Source organism: Pelobates fuscus, chromosome 1 (genome assembly GCF_036172605.1).
Source record: "Pelobates fuscus isolate aPelFus1 chromosome 1, aPelFus1.pri, whole genome shotgun sequence".
Lineage (NCBI taxonomy): Eukaryota > Metazoa > Chordata > Amphibia > Anura > Pelobatidae > Pelobates > Pelobates fuscus.
This window is the reverse complement of record NC_086317.1, coordinates 80843216-80867986: the sequence shown is the minus strand read 5'-3', so window position 1 is coordinate 80867986 and position 24771 is coordinate 80843216. Positions and strand designations below refer to the sequence as shown.

General features: G+C 40.9%; 1 protein-coding gene across 1 annotated transcript in view; it reads left to right on the top strand.

The window, feature by feature from the left end:
• PITPNA (phosphatidylinositol transfer protein alpha) overlaps positions 1-24771 on the top strand; it is a 71423-nt gene that overhangs the window by 20786 nt on the left and 25866 nt on the right. The window contains exons 3-7 of the mRNA XM_063449926.1: positions 4743-4888; positions 15739-15830; positions 16542-16549; positions 22286-22360; positions 24613-24696. Coding sequence (XP_063305996.1) covers positions 4743-4888; positions 15739-15830; positions 16542-16549; positions 22286-22360; positions 24613-24696 — 405 coding nt within the window. The remainder of the gene's footprint in view (positions 1-4742; positions 4889-15738; positions 15831-16541; positions 16550-22285; positions 22361-24612; positions 24697-24771) is intronic.

The window sequence follows — 24771 nt, the reverse complement described above, 5'->3', positions numbered from 1 at the left end:
GTTTGTGATAGCTAAAGTGTATATTTTTGGGATGCTGAGAAAGCTAGTGTTTATGCTGGGGGGGTGTTTAATAACCTAGTGCGTTTGGCAAATTGGCAAAGGAGGTGCGGTTGAGTGAGAAAGCTATATTGTTTGTGTGCTGGGGGGGGCAGGGGGTTGGGTGAGAAAGCTATAGCGTGTGTGACTGCTATTGTGTATAGCTAAGAAAGCTAAAGGGTGAGTGCCAGGGAGTGGGGCTTGAGGGGGCAGGAGAGACAGCTATAGGGTGGGCGAGACGAGGGGTGACAACTATTGTGTTTTCCGGGGGCTAAGGAAGCTTTAGTGTGTGCTGGGCAGTAGGAGGGGGGCTGGGGGAGGAGATGGCTATTTGGTACATTATATTGTACATTTACATTTGGCAGGAGCCAGGTGCTGTTGCTCTGTTCTGTTCTTCCTTCTCTCTCCTGTGGGCACTATAACTTTATCCCCTGGTGCCAATGATGGCCCTCAATAGATGCCAATAGAATGCCCCAACCACCCTCATGGGCAGCTGGCTCTATTGCCTGAATGGCAACTCAATCGAAATGAAATTTTCTTAAAGGACAGTAGGCATGTGCAAAGTCTGCTGAAGCAGGGCAGATTTCAAACCAGCGTCGATGCTCTAAGTAAGCTTCTCCAAACCGTTACCAATGAGGGGACAGGGGCCCTACATAAATGAAACGTATTACAGAATTTTTCCCCTTCACGCCCTGTTACTATTTTTTTTTAATATATGGCTTACTACCATCTCCCTCCAGAAAAAAGAATCTTAGTGTTTCTAAATAGCTGTAGATAATCTTCTTACCCCCCCCCCCCCCCGCCGCTCCCCCCCCCCACATGCAAATTGATGGGGCACTGTCCCAAGTGCCCCCTATGGGTGAGCCTCCACTGGCTACACCAGTCTTATGCATTTCATGATTTTGTTTGATAGGCTGAAATAATACCTGCAACATTGTAATAAGAAAAATAAAATCATTTTGATTTACAGTGAGATCAAAACTTCAGAACCGTGCTTCCTGTTAGATTGATTTGTTACCATTGTGAAATGGCTAGTGATGTTACATGTATTTAGATGGTCCAATCTTCTCTGACACGACAAGCTTGCTTTACTGTAGCACATCTGCATCACAATCTCAATTACTGTCCCCGCAAGCATGAGAGACACTTACTGGGGTAGTAACAAAGTGACCTCCTATTTGAGCAGATTGTGATGACCAAAGATGCTGAATAGAATCTTGAAGGAGGAGATGGCTGCGCCCACCAGGTACCAGTTCAGGCAAAATTCATGTTTACAAAAAACAACTAAAAAAACAGAAGCAATTTAGACTTCTAATTGAAAATAATTCTACCTTGTTTTAGTTTTGTTTAGAAAAGATTAATTGCCAGGCTTCTTAGCAAAGTTAAATCTTGTGGGATCAGCTCACTTGTTTTTTTTTTTTTTTTTTTTTTATCCACTGCTTCTTTTTTTTTTTCCTTCTTATTCTAAATGAGATTAAAAGATCAGAAATATCAGGCAGGATTAATGAACGCTGGTCCCAACATTACTGGGACCAGCTGATCCTCTTAAAACTTGTCCTGTGACCTGTACAGCAGTGATCGGCTATTGGGGAGAAATGGACAAATGCGTCTATGTTGAGGATCAGCTGCAGGATATGGCATTGTGAGAAGTTGATCGAACTGACCTTAATCAAGAGATTTTAGGTGTTAAGTAGTGTCAAATATTTGCCCAAACGTGTTGTTTCCATTCATCGAGACATCCGAGAATCCTTTCCACTTTAGACAATGTGTAGAGATATTCATAATTGTGCTTCTACAAATCCATTGCTTATTGTAAAAGTAATGTCTAACCTTTCTAGTTGTGCTTGGTATATGTGTACATGCATTATATTACATGAGCGGGAAATTTAGCTCTTATTTAAAAGTTTCAGACCGTAAGTTAATATTGTTTGTGTCTGTTTATTACCAAGTACAACTGCAGGGCAGCCTGTGTTATCATTTCAAGTCCCTGATTCATGATTGTACTGACATTTTCCTGCTACCCTTTGCCAAAATAAAATTCCTCTGAACTCTTAACCCCTTCAAAGCTGCAAAGTTTTGTTTCCCTTGCTTCTAAGGGATTCTTGAAAGGGTTACTCCAAGCACCATGCATATTTCAGTGATTTGAAGTGGTCCTGGTGCCTGGAATGTTTACAGAGTTTAACCCCTCTGCTGCTGGAAGTGCAACTGCACCTCTGACAAATTCCTCAGTCAGCCTGGAGCTGGAGTCCTGGGCAGGCTAATGTCAGTTCTGTGCACAGAATGCCAGGTGTTGGCAGAGAGTGGTCAGCTGATGCTCTTAGCCAGTGATTGGCGATGGTCACTGTCTTTAATCTTGTTTTTATGTTTTGTTTTTGCACAATCCAATATTTATGGTAAAGGTGTGTTTTTTTTTTTCCCTGACCTTTTTTCTGATTCCTTAACTTACATTATATGCTTGGATAATACTATGAACTTTATTAACCCCCTCTGTGCTGAATGTATGGGTGATTCAGCACATACAGCTCTATGGAAGGATTGCTCAAGAACAAATGCACTCCTATGGTATTTCTTTGCAGATGCATGATCACGCCTGGAACATCACAGGGTCATTGCATCACCCCGGACACAGACATTTGTACATTTGTTTCTAGGTTACACATTGTATTTAAAGGAAATCTGTGTATAGTATCTGGCACGGCCAGTTAAGGCCTCTCACCTCTGAAGGCGATCCCCAGGATCTGGAGTTTCCAGAAAAAAGACCGCTATCTAAACTTCTTAGACCGTCTTGGTCTTCCTATTAATTAAAATTCATTATATCTGCAGCTGTCCCATAAGTCCCTGCTCTTCGCTGCTGGTTTATTATACAGGCACAGCAGCATATCACTGACAAATAGCGGCATCTTATGGGGAGCAGCAGTACAGATACATGGGTAGTTGACCTCATTTTACAACTTGACCAGTAACTAAGCTCTGGTACTTTTCATATATATATATATATATATATATATATATATATATATATATATATATATATACAAATTTTGTATTTTTTTTTATATATTTTTTTTTTTAATTCTTTGAATGAAAAGCACTGGGTGGTTTTCTAGTCTGTTCTTTTCTTAAAAAAAAAATGCAAAACAATGCAGTGAGAGTTGTATGCATCTGGCATCTTTCCATAAATATATTTTACATGATGCTGTATCTGATGCATCAATTTAATGGCATCAATGCATTTTCTCCATTTATATCCACTCCTCAGTGCATCCATATTAACTCCATATTATTTATTGCTGTAAGCGCTAGAAATCGTACAGAGAAGACAAGGAATGCAACAGTGTTTCTATTTCTCCTTATTTTCAATTCTTGTCCTGTCTGAACTTCTGATGTGTTTCTGTAATGCTTTAATATAAACTTAAGGAAAAGAGAAGATCTCATTAAAAAGGTTAAAGGGTTAGTCTAGGTTACATGACCATTTCAGTGTTTTGAGTAGGAGACATTCCGTTTGAAGCACAGCACATACAGAATTTAAGTACCGTATATTGCTACTGGATGAATGCTACCGGCAATGTCATTAACCCGCTCTGTGAGTTTGGTGCTGGCTAATTTGAATTGTGCGCACATTTGGTACCTGTCGCCGGTACGCATAGCATGCTGGCCACCAATGGCGTCACTGCCCTCTTCTCAGCCCATTCTCCAGGACATCCTGCACTGATGATCAGCCTCAGCGTGGGATCACAGGTAAGGTTTTAATTATTGACAGCATGGATTACTCTAATCCTAAAACATGTTTTTGTTTTTATACAAGTTTTTCAATGGTGTAATTAGTGTGTGCTTTGGGAGCCTGTTTAAGCTCTTTGTTTAGAAAAAAAACAAAGTGCTAAGCTTGTTTTCTTTAAGGGTCTCACCTGACTCCTTTTCTAATAACATGCAAAATGTAGCCCTTCTTGGAATACATGTAAAGTATTGTTTTTCTGTCTAATTATAGGTGTAAATGTTGACGGAAAGAGGTTTTGTTTTCTCCTGTTTATATACACCTCGCTGAACCTTACCTTTGTTTTCTCATAGAATCCATATACAGTAAAATCACTACAATGCAGTACCAGCATTTACCCATAGAATAGGAATAATAAAATACACATAGGTATTCATAATTTAGCCACAATTCCCTTTGACTAAATAGCGGTACTGTACATGCCCAGTTTCCCTTTAAACCATCTAGCCCCACTGTCCCCCTAAACATAGTAAAATCTTATTTATTCCAGTCTGCTGCTGCTGGCTCTGCCTCTGATCTGCCTGCTTGGCTCACATCATCAGACGTGGTAGTCTGAGCCAATCACAATGCTTCCCCATAGGATTGGCTGAGACTATCAAGAAGGCAGATCAGGGGCAGAGCCAGCTCAAGCCAAACACAGCCCTTGCCAATTAGCATCTCCTCATAGAGATGTATTTAATTTAATGCATCTCTATGAGGAAAGTTCAGTGTCTCCATGCAGAGGGTGGAGCTATATGTGAAATCTAAATTACATTCATGCACAGCACTGGAACATAGGTCGCATATGCCAATCCGCTTTGAGCCACTTAATTCTCTATAGGTGATATTAAGAAAACTGAGTCTGGGTCATTTTATATATGTGTGAGCTTATATAAACATTAATGACATATGAGTTATAAATCTGAAGTATAAATTATGTTTTCTTTCCTTTCAGTACCAAGTAGGCCAGCTATATTCTGTGGCAGAAGCCAGTAAGAATGAGACAGGAGGAGGAGAAGGAGTGGAAGTTCTGGTCAATGAGCCTTATGAAAAGGATGGGGAGAAAGGTCAATATACACACAAGATTTACCACTTGCAAAGGTAAACTGGGGGTTTCAACTTAAAAATAAATGTAAAGTAATATGGCCAGAACATGATAACCGATTTTTCCCTTTTTTTTTTGTTGTGCATATCATCATTACATATATGCTTGTCTGACTGTATGAGGGTGAGGTTATGTAGCCTACATGTTACATATGCTTAGGTCTTAGATTGGCATATCTACTAACCCTGCATTTTGCCAGTATTAGTAACTATTAGCAATAGGAAAAGACCACTGGTGTCCCGGTATTAAAGCCCCACAGTCCCCTGAGCACAGTACTTTTGTGTTGGCTGTTATGTGCATGCTTTTTAGTCCCGCCAATTAACAGGTTTCACTGTCGCCGCTGGCTCCATTGTGGGAAGCGACCGCAGCCTGTCAGCAGGGTTCCTGCAGCTGGGGGCGTCCGGTGAGTGTCATTCCGCTTGTAGTAGACTTCGCGTGAGCCTTTAGCCTGTGTCCGCTTCTCTGTCGTTTCTGGTGGTCAGTAACGGTCTGTGAGTTCGTTGGGCTGCGGTGTGAGGGACAACCTCGCAGGCGGCCGCGGGGTCCGGTTTCTGGGTGCCAAGGCTTGGGACTCCATATGCTCCATCAGGCGCTGGTGTAGCGAGGAAGCCCTGGGATTGGTGTGTCTGGCGGTTCCTCGCATTGACGGTCGGTCTGTGCCCAGGGCTGACCGCGAGGCGGCCATTTTGTAGTAAAACTCTGGGTTCCGATAGCATGGGAAGCGCAGCGGAGTCGGTGAGTGGTGGTGTCGGATCCCTCCAGCGGGGACCGGGATAACCGTGAGGAGTGTTTCAGTGCTGCTACATGGTTGCTAGAGTTGGAGACAGGACGGCGACCGTCCATCCTGCTTCCCTCCCGCGTAGGCCGCAGGCCCCAAAGTTTCTCGCAGCCTTCAGGGGCCTTAAAACTCCTGATCTTGGGGCCAGCAGTAGCTCCCACAGCTGCCTGTTCACTGTGCTGTATTTCTGGCTGCTTTCTGGTGCGATGTGCCATGTTTTGCGTTCTAAAGGGCCAGATTGTGTAGCATCCTCTCCCATATGCGACCGGTCAGCATGGCGGCCAGGCCCTGCCTCCCCCCCCCCCCCCCCCCTTTAACAAGTTTTTGCAATTTATTTTTATATATAATTGAACATAATATTTATTTATTGGGAAAATAATTCACTTTATCTCGCTGAGCAGCCATGTGGGGTCTGGTTTTACGGTCATCCCACCAACTGCTGCTCAACCTAACTTACCAGCTCCTAGGATTGCTCTGTGTGAAACTGCAGCATCAGGCAAGTTACGCTGAGCAGCAGGTGATCAGATAACCGTAGAATCTGACCCAATATGGCTGCTAAGCCAGATAAAAAGTGAAATTTTCTCAGAAAGAAAGGCACTGTGTATTCCACAGGGGAACTAGCCAGTAATTATACATTTATTTATCCTTCAGATAAGGCAAAAAAAGGAAGTTGTATAATGTCTGTCTGGTAAATCAGAAAAAGTGAATACCATGTCTGACAGTATGAAACAAATACACAAGGAAAACAAAAAACTTTAATGGATCTGTTATAACATTTAAAAGATCAAATAGTTCATGAGTGACTCCTTCCAAATCTAAACTGGTGGTATGGCCTGACCAGTGGTTTGGTGCCTGTATAATGAAAAACAAAAACACAGCAGTACTTCTAGAATGCCAATTCGAACTAGCGTCTAGTCTTTTTGTTGTGGTACAGCTGCAACAATGTTGCTAGTGCAACAATACATCTCTGACTGCTGTTTCCTATCATGATATTCTATATAATTATACCCTGTGCCTTCGAAGGCACTTAACAGTGATCTCCCCGACCCCCCCCCCCAACTAATGGTCTGACTGTGATAAGAGCGGAGTGCAATGAAAGCTATTGATATGTAAGAAGGACAAACACATACCCTAAACCAAGTGTGCTATGAAATCGTGGGTATAACAAGATCAAAATAATAGATGAGTCCCTCCTTTCGGTTCGGTTCTTGACTTGTAAGACAACTTGATCACGAGTACGGTACCTGTAAATAATAATGCAAATCAAAATTCCAGCAGTGTCTGAGATTACCCTGCAGTTGTAAATATAGCTATATCGTTAAGCTTGCGATTTAGCGAAGCATACATTTATACTTTGATTATCTGGAAAAATAGATTGGCAAGACATTATAGAAGGGGGAGAGAGAGAGGAGGAATAATCGGGTATACAAGCAGAATGGTAGAGCAGTGTAATGAAAGGTATCATCAGAGGGGAGTTCCCCTGTGGGATACACTTCAGTGTCTTTCTTCCAGTTTTAATTTAGTCCTTAGTGGTTACCCCCATTCAGAAGTGTTCCCCTTTATAATTGGCTCACTCTTACTTTTTTTCTTTGACATTTTCTCAATATAATCAATATACATCATTAAAAAAAATAAAGATCGCCCTATGGGTACCAACACCATGGGCAAACTCGACTCACAGAAAAAAAGGAAAAGTGCACACACAATTCTAATAGGCTCTCTCTGAATACACGGACACACGCTAGCTCCCACGACTGTCTACCTGAAAGACAAACACAATATGCTTGTTGCCTACTCTTCCGTTACTATTAATATTCATGTGTTAAATTGACTGATCATCTCTGTACTAAGTTACTGTCAATGCCTTTTACCAATTTGCCTCAGTTAAAAAGGCAACACAAGCATGTTTTACGACAAATTACGTGCACAGAAAATAAAGAATTTAAAAAAAATAAAGAAAAAAAAAAATATGGGTCTCTCACAGATACGTTTCAGATTCAAATGGGACTAGACAAGGCTGCCCACTCTCCCCTCTACTCTGGAGCCACTTCTGAGAAACATACGGAAGAATAAGTATGTTTCTGGCTTTGAATGGCATGGACACCAACACACAATAGCAGCGTATGCTGATGACCTACTGTTCTTTATAACACAGCATCAAATTACGCTACCCTGCCTAATGTCCGAGATTTCGTGGTACAGGGCATTTTCTGGTCTTAAACTCAATTTGACTAAATGTAAAGTCCTCAATGTTTTAGTCCCCGATGACTAATGTATCCAACTTAAGTCAAACTTTCCGTTTAAATGGTGTGACACCCAGATGAAATATTTAGGAATAAACGTATCTAGAGATTTTGCTGACGTTTACCAACGGAACTTCGCACCACTTCTTCAGCAAATTCAAAATGACCTGAAACTCTGGAAATCCACAACTCTTTCGTGGCTTGGCTGCATAGCGGTAATCAAAATGAATGTACTACCAAGATTACTCTACATATATCAGATACTTTGGCTTTGCCAACGACCTTCTTCTCATCACTGTGATCTTCCATTTTACAATATGTATGGGGAGGTGAGAGACCCCGGCTTGCCACGTTCATGGGGAGGCCTGGCCCTACCTAACCTATGCAAGTATCACCAAGCGACAGTCCTCCAGAGGATCCTGGACTGCCATGTAGCCTTGGGTCACAGACAGTGGGTGTCTTTGGAAAAGGGTGTAGCCCACTCAGCTTTACATGCAGCGTTAAGGAAACGTGGTGATCCCACAATGTCAGACGTAGAGAGATACTCTCCGACTGGCCAAACTATACGGACGTGGAAGCAGATACGTCTTGTACCACACTTGTCGCCTAAGCCGAGCCCCCTTATGCCTCTCAGTCATAATTCTATGTTGGGTGCAGTTTTACTACGTGGTGCGTGGCCTTACCTAGGAGATGTAGCATACATCCCACTGAAAGAAGCCTTGGTAAACTCCAGACTGCTATCCTTGGAAGTCCTTATGGAGAACGGCACCCCGTCCCCACTGCAGAGATTTTACTACTCTCCGCTCCAACACTTCTATAGAAGATACCGGGACCGCTCCGCACTGCACCAAGACACGACATGGTTCGAAGAGCTATGTACTCGTCAAGACAGCTTGCCCAAAGCTATATCAACACTTTACCAACACCTCCTGGTGGGAGGTCTGGACAACAAGATAACTTTAAATGGTGGTGGGAGGAACTGACAGACAAATCCTTCTCTGAAACAAAGTGGGAAAAGATCTTATGCCTACATCACAAGAGCGCTCTGAGTTCTTGTTATCAAGAAGTTAACTACAAATTACTCTCCTTCTGGTACAGGAAACCAACACTACTACACAGGATTTTCCCAGCCTTATCAGCGACGTGCTGGAGGTGCAATGAAGCAGAAGGCACAGTGAAACATCTGTGGTGGGAATGTGCTGGCATAAGACCGTTCTGGGAGGAGATCAGGGAGACGATCTCCCTCTAGACATTGACAACATGCTATTGCACTCTACACCTCTCCCCATTGGCAAATATAGGAAATCTATACTTAGAAACCTCCTTAATGCTGCAAAATCCCTGATACCTGTGGTTTGGAAACAATCCACATCTCCCTTGATGGAACAATGGATGGAGAGAGTGGATAAAATCAAGGCAGCTGAATCGGTTCAGGCCTCACTCACAAACACCAGTGATAAACACGCTGAGCGGTGGCAGCTGAATGTCCTATACCTTGCAGAGCGTGACAAACAGAGAACTGGCTGAGTGGTGGGGGGATGATGCCCGCGAGGGGTGGTCCAACACCTTCATACTTTACCCGCCCTATTCTTTCTTTCGCTGAGCTTACCTTGCCTCTCCTTCCTTGCTACCTTGCTACCTTTTTCCTTTCTACTTTCTTAGGACTAATTTGAACATTGTAAAAACCCGCTTTACTGCAACTACTGGCTCTCTGCAATACAAACCATAGTTGGCCTGTCTAGGAGGGGAGGGGGGAGTCATGGGAAAGGAAGTTTCTGCAACAATATTTCTGTATTCGGTATCTGGTAGCTGACAATGATGGCCGGGACATGGGAATAGGGGATGTCTCAAAAAGGAGGGATTAGTCCACTCCGACCTTGATCATACTCCTAGCTCTAGGTGAGGGATGAGGAAAGGCATTTAAGGCCATCCCGATGACTGTATACCCATATGCTCACAAGTACTATAACTCAGTGCATAACAACCGGCCCCTTACACAACGCGGATAGACTGGTCGTCTGGTCTCCGTTAGTATCCCAAATACTGCCCACGTTCCTCCATAGTACGCACGGCCACCTGAATCCTTATGAGAGGGCGGTAGACCAATTCAATGTCATCAGAACGCATCTCCAGCTAGGGAGCAAAGTTACTATAGCATACTGCATGTGCACCATGCTACCCTACTACTCACGTTTATTGAGTCATATATTCCAGAATGCTATTTAATGCAACATTCTGTTGGAGTGGCGGAGACCTGTGAGATCATCTGCATCTCTTCTTTCTGTATATTTTCTATGAAAGCCAGGAAAAACAGTTTGAGGACTGGTTGGTGTTTCACCTTCCAATCCTCTAGCTTGAGTGCAGCCCTATACAGATTTTTTCATTGGATATATATAACTTACCCCTCTCAATTTACTTTTCACAATTTTTAGAGCCTTTTTAGATTTTAGGCTCTAAACTTCCAGGCTTCCGTGTCTTTAAGGTAGACAACTTAAACCCCTTTTGTTGTTATGGACTTCTTGCCTCTATTTCTCTCCAAAATGTGGGTATAAGAAGACAAAAAAGGAACTCTGGGTGTAGTATTTAAAACCTTCTTAAGTACATGTGTAAAAGGTTGAAATGGTGCTCACCTTTTTTAGAGCCTTAAATCACTTGCTCTGAGTTTGCAGGCTTAGTGTCATTTGGGGTGACACTTCCCCTTTACTGGAAGGAGTGCAGGATTCAGAAGTTCAAGGTATCTAGATTTATTACTTAATACATATACATTCAATAAAAATAACACCTAAAACTAGAAAATAAATAAATCAGTCTATATAAAAAACAATGAGTAAAATACTCAGTGATCAATGAATCCTCTTGCCAAGACGCGTTTCGCTCGAAATAGCTTCCTCAGTTGGCTGTGGGGATGTTCTGCTCGTTCCGGTTTTTGTTCCGTTGAAAAGCCCGCCTTTGGTTCAATTAGCCAATCCGTATGTGTTTCTTTAATTGTTCCCGTAACGTCATTTCCGGTTTCGGATGTTGCATTACGTCACTTCCGTTCCGGACCGGCATTTTGGGACTTTAAATACCATGATGCTCTATGTGCGTGTATGTAGTTTCCGGTGTAGTCCATCGGTAGAGGGAGAATGTCTTATGCAATTATTTTAATGTCCTTACGAACAATTTACTCAGAATGAGGAAATATCCACAAATGGGGAAAAAAGGAAAGTAAAGGTCATATATCATATTTGTGTTTGTATAGTTATTATCAACATTTAAAATTTAAAAAGTAGATGAATAAATAAAATGGGCATATTAAGAGTGGTGGCTATTTAGTGTCTTAAATAGACAGAGGGAGATATTATCTAGGTGAAAAAATTCTATACATAATAAAATCTCTTTTATATTATAAAGTATTACCTCTAATCTAGCGCCCAAAATTTTAATTATAAATGGAAAATGTGTGTGTGTGTGTGTGTGTGTGTATATATATATATATATATATATATATATATATATATATATAGTAAAAAGACATGAGGTACAAAATAAATAAAGGATATATAAAAAACAGCAAGGCATATGTGATACATCCATAAAAAGCACAAACCAAAAAAAAAAGGAGGAGAAGGGAAAAAGGTATTTTAGGGCGGATTTTATGTAAAGTAGATTGTATGAAGGTGTTAATAGATAATATGTAAAATATGAATGGAAAATAATATATAGAAAAAAATAAAATTAAAACTAAAAAATAAAAAAATATAAAAATAAAATTAAAAATAAAATTATAAATAAAAATACAAAATGATAAAATAAATAATGTAAAAAATAAGTTTGTTGGGTAAATATATGTGTGGTTGTGATTAAAATGACATGATATGAGGACACTTTTTCGGGCTAAGTAGGGCTAAAAAGTGAAGATTAAATGGTTATAAAAAATGACATTTCAAAGTCGGCATTCAAACCGAAAGGGGCTAATGTGTTTAAATTCAAAATCCATGCCGGTCCGGAACGGAAGTGACGTAACGCAACATCCGAAACCGGAAATGACGTTACGGGAACAATGAAAGAAACACATACGGATTGGCTAATTGAACCAAAGGCGGGCTTTTCAACGGAACAAAAACCGGAACGAGCAGAACAACCCCACAGCCAACTGAGGAAGCTATTTCGAGCGAAACGCGTCTTGGCAAGAGGATTCATTGATCACGGAGTATTTTACTCATTGTTTTTAATATAGACTGATTTATTTATTTTCTAGTTTTATGTGTTATTTTTATTGAATGTATATGTATTAAGTAATAAATCTAGATACCTTGAACTTCTGAATCCTGCCCTCCTTCCGGTAAAGGGGAAGCGTCACCCCAAATAACACTAAGCCTGCAAACTCAGAGCCAGTGATTTAAGGCTCTAAAAAAGGTGAGCACCATTTCAACCTTTTACACATGTACTTAAGAAGGTTTTAAATACTACACCCAGAGTTCCTTTTTTTGTCTTCTTATACCCACATTTTGGAGAGAAATAGAGGCAAGAAGTCCATAACAACAAAAGGGGTTTAAGTTGTCTACCTTAAAGACACGGAAGCCTGGAAGTTTAGAGCCTAAAATCTAAAAAGGCTCTAAAAATTGTGAGTAATTTTAATCTCACATAAATAATTAATCACGGACTATATATAATACTGCACAATTATTTTGTATATATTCTTTTGTTTTCTATGTATACCCCCTAAACAAGACAAATTGAGAGGGGTAAGTTATATATATCCAATTAAAAATCTGTATAGCGCTGCACTCAAGCTAGAGGATTGGAAGGTGGAAACACCAACCAGCCCTCAAGCTATCTGTTTTTCCTGGTGTTTGTTGTCTTAAAGTGGGATATTGGGAGTACCCACAGAGTGTCTGTAGCAGCTAAAAACTACACTATATTAACTATAATAAGCGCCAACTATAACCACACCGTTTTGTGTCTATATTTCTATGAAAAATAAACTTTTTCCCTATAAACAAAAATGAAGTTTCAGTAAACGTAAAAAAAAAAACCTCCTAGAGGTCTCCAGAACATTAAATTAATACAAATATTTATATATTCATTGTGATTTATTCTCAAAATGCTAAATCTATTAATGCTAAAAGGTGACTGCTGAATACTTTCTGGTTGTCAGTTATTTGTAAGCGCACCTTTGGTTATTTCAACTAAATATGTGCATTCATTTGCTGAAGTTAGTGTGATGATCGTACTGTACAGTAAACATCTGAAAAGTTATATGCAGGTCTACATTGGAAATACAATATTCAGTGACTCTTCCTTTAACAGGAAATTATTTATAAATAGTTGGGTTCTTGTGAGCTGCCTATGTTTAATAAACATGACATTCCATGCTACGAACCCTACTAATAATAAATAAGACATTCAGTGTTCTAGGAAGGGCAACGGAGTACCAGATCATACTGACAACAGAGACCATAGGTCTTTAAAAGTTTTTTTTTTTTTTTTTTAATTCTTTATTTTCTTTGTGCAAGGAGTTAACAAGGATGCATACTGTGCCACAACAGCTTTCGTATGCCACATTTCAACAATATTGGTACAGTGTGATTCAATAGTGCACATTTTTTATTTTTGAGTAGAGGTCATTAAGCACTCTGCAGGTATGCAAGGCTATGTCCTTGGTTTGGGCGTCAGGTTCTAGGACACCTGCAGAGTGTTGTGATACACTAGTAAGATATAGGTGTTGGGTTTCTAATGGTTGTATGTCGTGTGAAGTAATGTAGGGCGTTTTAAGTTGATTAGGGCCGTGGATCTGTTAGAGGGACCCAGCCCCAAGGGTCTTATATAAGGAAGCTGTAGCCCTGCCGGACACATAGGTACTACGGTGGACAGTCGTGTGAGTCGTTTAACAATTTACACTCAATTACCCCAGAGTGTTGGGGGGGGGGGGGGGGGGGTGGTGGAAGGAGATCTCCGGTTATTGTGCCCTCCTATTGGGACATGTCATATAAGGTGTACTAGCACCTGGGATCAGCTGTGTGAACAGTGTTGAGCAAAGCTCTGGGTGTTAACAGGCATTAAAACATTAACTTTTAAACATTTAAACGGCAGTGGTGCATAAGCATCGGGGTCTGGTGTAGGGGTCAGTCCCTTTTCTATTGGCTGCTCATCTTCAGCGTCAGCCGGTGTCAGCTGCGGAGCGTGGGGTAAAAGGAACGATCCTATGCATGTCCCAGCTGTGTCCCGGGCGAGTCGTGTGGGCAGATGCCATGGTGAGGCCCAGTCCCTGAAGGAATGCCGTGGAGTCTTCTGCGGTTGGAAGCTGATGTGTGTTCCCGTCTTTCTGAACAATTAGTGCGCGAGACGGCCCCCATTTGTAGCTGATGTTTGCAGAGCGCAGGATCTTTGTCACCTGTTGAAAGGATCGTCTCCATTCCAGGGTAGAGCGGCATAGATCTTGTAAGAATTGAAGTTGCATCTCCTCGAACTTGAGGGGTGTTCTGGATTTTATACTGTCCTGTAGGGCCAGCTTGTCGCGAAGCAGTGGGAAACGTATCAGGACGTCTCGGGGCACTCCGGCCGGGGCCCTGTTTGATTTGGCAAGCCTGTAATAGCCGTCTATCTGTATGCTCTTTGCAGAGCGCTGCGGCAGCAAGGTAGTCCATAGCCGGCGTAAAAAATGGGGCAGCTCTTGTTCCGTAATTGATTCGGCTATGCCCCTTATTTTAAGGTTATTGCGTCTCCTTGCATCGTCCTGGGCATCCAGTCTGACCTGCATGGTCTTGTGTGATGCTTGGAGCTGCAGCAGTAGCTCTGTGGTACTTGCTTGCTTGTGGGCTAGGGAGGTGATGGTGTCCTCGTTGGCCTGTACTCTGGCAGTTACCTTTGTTACATCCTCCCGTATGACGTTCAGATCTGCATTGAAAAAGGCTCTGATATTTGACAGCAGAGCCTTAATATCACCTTTAGTCGCTGGGGCTGTCAGGTCTTCCTCTACTCGTGGGCTAATTATGCTCACCGAGCAGGGGATGTCATCCGGTGCATCCAGAGTTTCATCCTCAGAGGAGTCAAGTTGCGGCGCCATTTTGGGCCTAGGCCGCGGTTGTAGGAGGTCGGCGATATCGCGGGTGCCGTTCCCGGTAAGGGTTTTGAGCTTCTTTGCTTTCTTCCCCATTGTGAGGTGAGCTGTGTAGTTCGTTCTCGGGCAGGGTAAGGGTAGGTAGGAGCCCCGAAATCCGCCGTTTAGTGTGCCGGCCGCGGGAGCTTAGCCGACATGCGTCTGCTCTCGTTAGCGTTGAGACCACGCCCCCTCTTTAAAAGTTTTTAAAGGAACAGGGTATGATAGCACGGATTGGCATTGGTCATCATGGGTTGAATAAGACAATCCACATATATGAAAGTTTGTATGTGATTGAAAAACGAATCCAGGCCAGGTTTTTTGAAATTAAAAAGTAACAGGGATGTTATATATCTATTGTATTCAGCAGATAACTATTAGAGAAACAGCTATTTTTAGGAAATTACAAAATATAAAGCTGTTCCAAAAGCAAAAAAAAACATACTGATATATATAGTCTTACTACTGCTATCTGTCTCATCATTGAAGCATGTGATAGTTTTTGTTTTGCTTATTTATTTTTATTTTTTTAAGTTGTTTGGTAACTGGGCAAACTGGATTGGTCTTGGTGTGTGTAAGAATGTCTGTGCTATATTATAATTGGCAGCCGGGTGACTGTCATTTGGCAGTGATGATTCCTTTTCAGTGTCTACCATGCATGCATACCCAGTACAATCATTGCAGCACAATGTCCTGGTAGCCCTGGTCATTTTAACATTCTTGCAATATTTTCTCTTTGTTCAGCAAAGTACCCACATTTGTCAGAATGCTGGCCCCAGAAGGTGCCCTGAATATGCACGAGAAAGCATGGAATGCCTATCCCTACTGCCGGACCAGTGAGTATGAGTCTGTATGGCTGGAAGGAGATGAATAGGCGTTTTGTGTCGCACAGTATGAGCAATGTGCACTTTAACACAGCCTCTTACATACTGGCAGTTGAACTAGGAAGCATTTGTTACTGTAAGATGGCTCGCTGCTCTAATTGTGACATTGTTATCTAATATGCAGGTGCCTCTCTCTTGTACTGCTCAGTGGGATGAATAATTCAAGCCATTTTGACAGGCATCTTGTTACCTGTGTTTGAAAGAGTCTACAGGACTAAAAACAGGCAAACTTGGCACCTGCATGCTCTATTTGTCTCTCCCTTGTGATATCCTTCCATGTTAGTTTCCCTTGACCTGCCATAGGAGATACAGCTTTAGGGTACTAGCTCTATATATGTGTATTTAAACACTGATAACAGAATTACAGAACCCGTTAGGTCCATGGATAGCCATACAGCTTTGGTGAAACATTAACTGCCAGAATGCTTTTCCATCCTTTAGGAGTTGCAGTTACTCCACAGCTGTGAGGCTGTTTGACTATCCCCGTTTAAGAGATTGTCTTGCATGACTGTTAAGTATTATGTTTATAGAGTTTAGCAGCCAAAAAGGGAATGTTAATGATGGAAATCTAAGTTGGGCAGGATAAGGTTTTACAAGTTCTTGTTTGTGTTTTTAACCTACTAACATTTTGTCTCTTTCTTTCTTTCATGTAACGGGAAAAAGTAATTACAGTAAGTATGTCTTTATTACAATACAGGTAAAAACTGCATTAATCTAAAGCTGGACAAACTCTAGCAGGCCAGAGTGTCGGGAAAATGTTAATGCTGGCTAGTAATAGATTTATTTAGTGCGCGTCTCTCTCCTCTGGCTCCTAGAATACTTGCTGCCACATATTTGCTAAATATTTTATTGAGGCTTACAAGAGCATCCAAAGGTACATAACTTTGTGATATTATGTTTGATCATATTTACATTGTTTAAGCTGTGGAGGTATTTTATCAAACTTTAAAGGACCACTATAGGCACCCAGACCATTGAGCTGAAGTGAAGTGGTCTGGGTGCCAGGTCCATCTGGGGATAACCCTGCAGCTGTAAACATAGCAGTTTCAGAGAAACTGCTGTTTACACTAGGGTTAATCCAGCCTCTAGTGGCTGTCTCTTTGACAGCCGCGAGAGGCGCTTCTCACTGTGATTTTCACAGTGAGAAGATGCTGACGTTGATGGGAAAGCATTGAGAAATGCTTTCCTATAGACTGATTGAATGCGCGCACGGCTATTGCCATGCATGCGCATTCGTCGGAAGAGGGAGGAGAGTCCCCAGTGCCGAGGGAGCCCGGCGCTGGAGAAAGGTAAGCCTTTAACCCCTTCCTCCCCCTAGAGCCCGGCGGGAGGGGGGCCATGAGGGTGGGGGGACCTAGTGACACTATAGTGCCAGGAAAATGAGTTTGTTTTCCTGGCACTATAGTGGTCATTTAACTTACAATATAGTTATATCTAACATCCACCACTGCTAAATATATAACTAAAGTAGCTGAAATGTATTCTTATTTGTTAATAGCCAACATGTGATACTTAACCGCACGTTGTCACAAGGGAGTTTTCGCACACTTCTGACACTCAAAGGAATTGTGATTAAAAGACAAACAAACATTTGCAATACATTGTTCCATTCCCACCATTAGATTGTTTTTATTCTTTTTAGCACTTATAATATATCTATATCTAAATTATAATTCTAATTTGGTGGAAGGAGGGGCTGTTTTTTCCCCTTCTATTAATTTTCCATCTATTCCTTATAAAATGTACAGTGTGAATACTCGTAGTATATTTTTAGAGTTATATTAAAAACAAATAGCCTTTATAATTATACTGGTTTTGTAATAATCAAGGTGACATTTGGTAAGCCCCAGCACCTACACCTTTGAGACAATATGAATTATATAATCAACAATTAACAAATAGCTGTTAAAATAAAGATTGTTTAAACATTTATTGTTTATATCTGCCAGTAGCCAGGAGATGTGTCCCTAGTGGATGTTTTGTTGCCAACTATCTGGAAAATGTGCTGATTATTAATAGAGATGAGGTAGTACAGGCCAAATGATCACATAGAATTGATTTTTGCATTGTTAGGAATATTTCACACGTTCCTCTGATCTTCTTCTACTAAACACATCCAAATGTGAAATATTTTTAGCATCCTTGGCAAGAACAATATATAATCCTGGAAAGGGGCACTCCAGACAACAAGACATAAACAGTGTGTCAGGTTAGAGTTAAAGGACCACTATAGGCACCCAGACCACTTCAGCTCAATGTCCCTCTAGTGTTAACCCTGCAGCTAAAAACCATAGCAGATTCAGAGAAACTGCTATGTTTCACTGAGGGTTAATCCAGCTCACTGACAGCCGCTAGAGGCGCTTCCGCAATTCTCACTGTGACAATCACAGTGAGAAGACGCTGGACGTCCATAGGAAAGCATTGAGAAATGCTTTCCTATGGGCGGGTGGAATGCATGCGCAGCTCTTACCGCGCATGCGCATTCGGCGCCGTCTTCAGCAGGAGGGGGAGAGTTCCCCAGCACCGTGGGAGCCCAGTGCTGGAGAAAGGTAAGTGTTTTAACCCCCTTCAGCACAGCTTGAGTGGGATCCTTAGGGTTTAACAAGTTTGTTTTCCTGGCACTATAGTGCTCCTTTAATTATATATTTTTTTTTTATTTTTTTTTTTGCTTGTGTGTTTGGGTTTGTTCCCTCCAAAGATACTGCTGTACATGATGTTATGAGTTTTGATTACAGGGACAAAGTGACACAGTTTACCAGAACAACCACAGAAGTTCTGGTGAGTATAGTCGTCACTGCAGGCATTTTTTATGTAAACCCCACAACCACTAGGGAGGCCAAAAGATGCCTTTGTCTGGCTCACCTATGATGGGTGCAGATCTGCCAGCTCCTTTTAGCCAAGTGCTCAGTCAGTCAGAGGATGACTCTGAGCACTGACATTGTTACTGTGGCAACACTCCAATGCATTCATTTAACACGAGACTGTTAAGGAGCAACTACAGTGATCTTCACCCTGTCCTCTATCAGACAATCAAGTGTTACAACCCCCGCCATGAATGGTAAGAAGGGTACGCACTCGCGCGCTTCCACACGTGTCTCCACAAAAGAGTCAGGCCCGGTATCGGACCTGCAGGAGTACTTTCATTGAGAAGTTTGAGAAACATGGTCATAAGATCTGCTTTGATGATAAGTTCAGTAATGCCATATTAATAAGCATGATTCACTTCTTGGTTTGGTGAGAGATTATCAGAAGATGCTCAGCCTGTAAATCTGCAGCAAACACCAAATGTTAGTATTAACTTTTTAGATTCCTTTTATTGTTTTTACATACTGCATTAGCTGTAACCTGGAGTGAGCCTTTAATTCACATGGACACATCTTTCGAAATACGTCATACAAATAGAATTTAGCTTAAAAGGTTTTTTTTCACTGAAGTCCTACTTCCAAATGATGCTTTCCTTTCTTTAACCCCTTAAGGACCAAACTTCTGGAATAAAAGGGAATCATGACATGTCACACATGTCATGTGTCCTTAAGGGGTTAAACTCAATGCATTTAAAAGCAAACAGCCCTTCACGTGAGTTCTGTGTGACTCGAGTTCTTCTGACAATATATAACAAGTCATGTTTGTTAACATTTCCTTGTGTACAAAAATAAAGACTTATATTAATTAATTATAAGAAAACAGCCCTTAAAGTGAATTAAATTAATCTGCCAGGAGCCACTGTCACCATTGTGGGACTTCCCATGGACTGCACTTGACCTTGCACCTCTCTAATAAGATGCCATGGGTATTTATTGCGCGTAGCAGACCTCAAACCTCATATTTATTTCATAGGTCGACTCCCTGGGCTGGCTTACAAATAGTAATTTGAATTTAATAAACTGAAATTTGCATTTTTAATACAAATATCATTAGGCCTTCTGTATCCAACTACTTTACCCCTTCCACCCACTGTTTTGAGCTACTTCCCTTGAGTATACCAATAACCTCCGTGTATACCTTTGTGAACTTTTAGGGCCAAATTTTAGGCGTTTCTCTTCCCATGCATCTTAGATTGTTTTCTGATGAAATTACACTATCTTTGTCACCATACTGACCAGTGTCAAACCTTGAAGCAGTGTCTTTGGCATCACAGCGTATGCATCATCAGAAAAATAATGCAGAATAAAAAAAAAATAAAGTATTAACTTTTTATTTTTTTCTTTAAAGGGACACTAGTCACCAGAACAACTGCATCTCATTGTAGTTGTTCTGGTGAGTATAGTATGTGCCTGTAGGCTGTTCGCTTTAAACACTGCCTTTTCAGCAAAAGGAAGCCTAGGGACACCTCCAGTGGCCACTCCTCAGATGGCCACTAGAGATGCTTCCGGGGGCAGTGCTGCACTGTGCAGCACTGACGTTCAGCTTCTCCACACTCTGCATGGAGACCCTGAACATTCATCATAGAGATGCATTGATTTAATGCTGGCTAGCTAGGGTGGCATTTGGCTCCTATGTGAAAGCATTGTGATTGGCTGAGAACATGAGTTCTGATGTCCGCCAAGTAAGCGGAACAAGAGCAGAGCCAGTCCTGCTGACCCGTAAGGCGCTGGAAATAAGGGGAGTTTTTACTATATTTAGGGGGCCGGGGGATGGGTGGAGGAGGACGGGTCAGCAGGGCGGTTTAAATTGTGTATTTAACACTATAGGGTCAGGAATAAATTTTTTTTTTTTAATTCTTTATTTTTATTGTGCAGGTGGGTACAGAGTATAGTCATGCGCCACAACAGCGTTCAATAATATGGTAACATAGTAAGATCAAACAGTGGCTTTGAAAACTTGCACATTTTGTTTAAAGGTATGGTAAATTAAGTAGTTTTCTCTATGCAATAACAATCTATTCGCGAGTATATATGCTTGTATCATCCTAACTGCTCTGGCACGTAGAATTACACTTATGAGAGGAAACAGTGATCTAGCAGGAACATGCTGACTATTGTGATAGAAAAGGACTGGTTACTCGCTGTTTGCCCTATTGCTCCAGAGGCTATCTCTCATTGTAAGAGGCTATCACTCATTGTAAGTTAACATGCTTGCGACCGGTATGTCTCTGAATAAGTGCCTTAGAGTTAACGCTTGGTAGGTGTCGTTATGGTGAGGTAACCAGGTCTTGGACATAAGAACAACAAAAAATAAAGCTTGAACTGATAACATAAATGCCTATAGGACCTAACATGCTATGCTAGTGTCTATGTTAGATCAAGTGTTATTTATGGGTGTGCGTATTGAGTGGCAACGTAAGGTTAATCATAAGCATTTGCATCAATATCTGTTACTGTCGCTTTAGATCTTTAAGGTGAGACAGCTTGAACATGGTAAGCCACGCTAAATGCGACAACACTGTTAGTCTTAATTATATGTAGATGAGAAATCTGCATTGTATATACTGCCGACAGATCTGATCTACAATAACACAGGTTAGGTATAATTCTGAGGCTCATTATAAGTGTGATTGTATGCTGGCTTTGCATTTATAAGATACACTCCAATTATAATGGTGCATGGCTTAAGAGCCTGTATGTAGAGCTATGTCAGCGTGAGAAGAAAGTTAAAAAAATAAATGTTGAAAAAAAAAACATGGCTAGCAAAATCATTTAAGCATCAACTGGTGGCAAAGAGAACTGGGTCAGTTAGCCATACAGCACTGGCAATGTAGGAGTGATCTGCCCTGGCAGTGAGCCTGGCATGCCAGTACAGTCAAGCAGTCATTCAACCAATTCCCTGGCTGGGCTGTAAGGAATACATGTTTGTGTTCCTGATCCTAGTGTTTCTTTAAGTTGAGCTTTTTCATCCCTGTTAAATCTAAGTGCTGCGTTGTATTTATTTATTTTATGTATATATATATATATATATATATATATATATATATATATATATTAGATATTTTAGTGTGTATTTACGTACATACATACTTATGTGTGTGTTTGTTCGTTTGTTTTTGTCTCCGGCATCCAGCAATCCCATGGTACATGCCCAAGCTACTTTATCACAGAGGGCATACAATGGTTTTTGGCAAGACATTTGTAAGGGACATTTAGACAATGTATAAGTGATAGGAGCATAAAGTGTACATCCACTGTTATAAAGGGATTAGGATGTGGGGCATCTGAATTCTTCTTAAAGCGGATGTAGGTGTGCATTTTTATAAAGAGCACTTGGTGCTTTATTATTGAGAAGGTACATAATTAAAGATCTACTAGGTACAGAAGGTATGCATACATTTTCAGTCACTGCCTGGAGTCACAATAGAAGTGAAGCTGTGTATATATTTGATATGTATAAAATCACTCATTTGTGCGTAGAAAATTGTGTCAAATTAGGAATGGATGCCAATTACACATGCTTGCTTTTTACTTCTATTTCAGAATGAATACATGAAGGATGATTTCTTGATTAAGATAGAAACGTGGCACAAACCTGATTTGGGAACACAAGATAATGTAAGTGGTGCACAAAAATAAATAATAAGACAAACCTACAACAAAAATTTAATTATTCTCTCGTGCATAGGAAAACGGTCTGTTATTCACTAAAGTGCAGTGAATTTTTTAGGTAAAAATAGCTGAATTGGAAGAATTTGCCAAATCTCTAAAGTAAAAACTTGGCTATTCTTTGCTAAATTTTGCCATTTGGTGTTCCTAAATACAGTTTTCTGTAATAAGTAAAGGGAGATCTGAATACAAAAAACCATGCAGATGGTTTTCAATAATCTTTGGTTTTTGCTGTTAAGTTTTAGGTGTATCCTGGGTGTTCACTCGCTTTCGCTAATTTCATATGGTTAGAGTAATGAGTTTTCATTAGATGTATCAGGGTTTCCCCATATTAAAGTACACACACTCGTCACTTATCGACCGGGTTCTGTTCCTACAACCTGGTCGTAGAATGAATTGATTGGTAAGTGAGGAGTTAAGGCATTCCCTGCTCCGGTGCATTCGTCTATGTTCAGGGAAACTTCCCCAAACATAGACTAATGCACCAGAGCAGGGAACCCCTCTTATCTATGTTAGGGGAAATTCCCCGAACCTAGATTAGAGGGATTCCTTGCTCTCATGCATTCGTCTGTGTTCGGGGAAGTTTCCCCGAACATAGACATGCGCACCAGAGCAGGGAATCCCCACGATGGCTCGCACTTATGCCTGGTTGTAAGTGTGAGTCATTGTAAAACAGGTAGGTCGCTAAATGAGGACCACCTGTATTACAATACAAGTTTTCTAGAACAAATTATTAGATGTGTCTGTTTTTCATTATCACATCTTGGTTGAGCTCTTGTCACATCGCGTGTTGTAGACTATTCCCCACATGTAATCTTATAAGATCAGGGTTGTTTGCTTGTTGCTTAATGAAATCTCAAATTTCCCAGAAAGAAAAAAATATATATAGCATACTGTGCTGCTAGTGCTTCCGGATAAGAGCATTCCTATAAACTCAGATGAGAGTTCCTGTTCAGTCCAGTTAACAGTCCATGTTGCTGTCCCTGGTTTTAGCCTTGGTAAGGCTACACATGGGAGGAGGCTTGCAATCACACAGCTATATTTTACAAATAACAGGAATGTAAAACATGGTTGCATACAGAACTTGTGTGACCCCACTAGCCTCCTTATTACCCCGTTTAGAAAACGTGGCTTAAGGGAACTGTGCTTTTTTAGGATTTTTTTAATTGTGTGTACTTACCCATAGCAAATAAATTGTTTGTCTAAAAACTATAATTAAAGGACCATAATCAATATAGCTTGCTGTAATGGTTAGGATTCCAGGAATTCCCTGGCACCATTCCATGAGAAGTAGTTAATCAGTTTTAGTGCCTATGTCCCACCAGCTGAGCACAGCCCTGGATTGGCAATGCTTTATTCTATGGAGACATAAGCTTCTTCTTCAGGTAAAGACCAGATGCACTGTGGGTGCCTTAGGGGACCCATGAAAGCTGTTAAACTGTACTAAAGTGGTTTGACGGCTTACCTTGGGATGGCGCCAGGCACTCCTTGTACGCTGTAGTGGCTATAATTCTTGTAGTGTTCCTTTAAATGTAGAAATACACACTGCTCTAACCTGCAACTTGGCTCTTGCATGTTGGATCCATGTCGGTCATCGTAAAAAATGTAGCCATTTTCTGCCATCGAAAATGGTGGAAGAGGAGAAACCAAAGCCGTGTTTTTGTTTTCCTATTTATAAGCATTGTGTGCCCTAGCTGTGCCTGGACTGAGTGTGGTGTCACTAGCTAAATCTGAAATATACACTTTTAAAAGGAAACAGAGCATCACCTAAAAAAAGCTTATAAAGTTATAGGGGATAATTGGTTTTAATTCCAATTGTCTGATAAATATAATTAAAGTAGTCCACTTTACTCCTTGATTAATTCCTTTCTCGGCATAGTGCAATGTCCAATACAGACATCTTAGATTTCTCCTTCAGTATTTTGCCAGCCAAGTTTATAGGTTGTTTTTTTTTTTGTATTTATTACTTTATTGAATACAGTTACAAACACAAACGTAGGTACCAGAATCCAGTGTGCAGTACTTATGATAAATCGCAGCATGATTTGTATTTTAATTTCAGTTGATTGTTGTTGTTTTTTATAAGCTGATTGCCTGTGTTGAAGGAACTGAAATAAACCTTTGTGTGGATGCATATTTGTTCATGACTGACCATTGTCTGAACAGCCATCATAACTGGATCCGATTTGATCTCTTTGTAGGTACACAAGTTAGAACCAGATGTCTGGAAGAACGTAGAAGTGGTTAATATTGATATTGCAGATCGAAGTCAAATTATGTCAAAGGTTTGTATGAACGGTCATAACTGCTCTTTTTAAAATGTAATCATTTTTTTTTAATCCTTTTTGCTGCAATGTGCT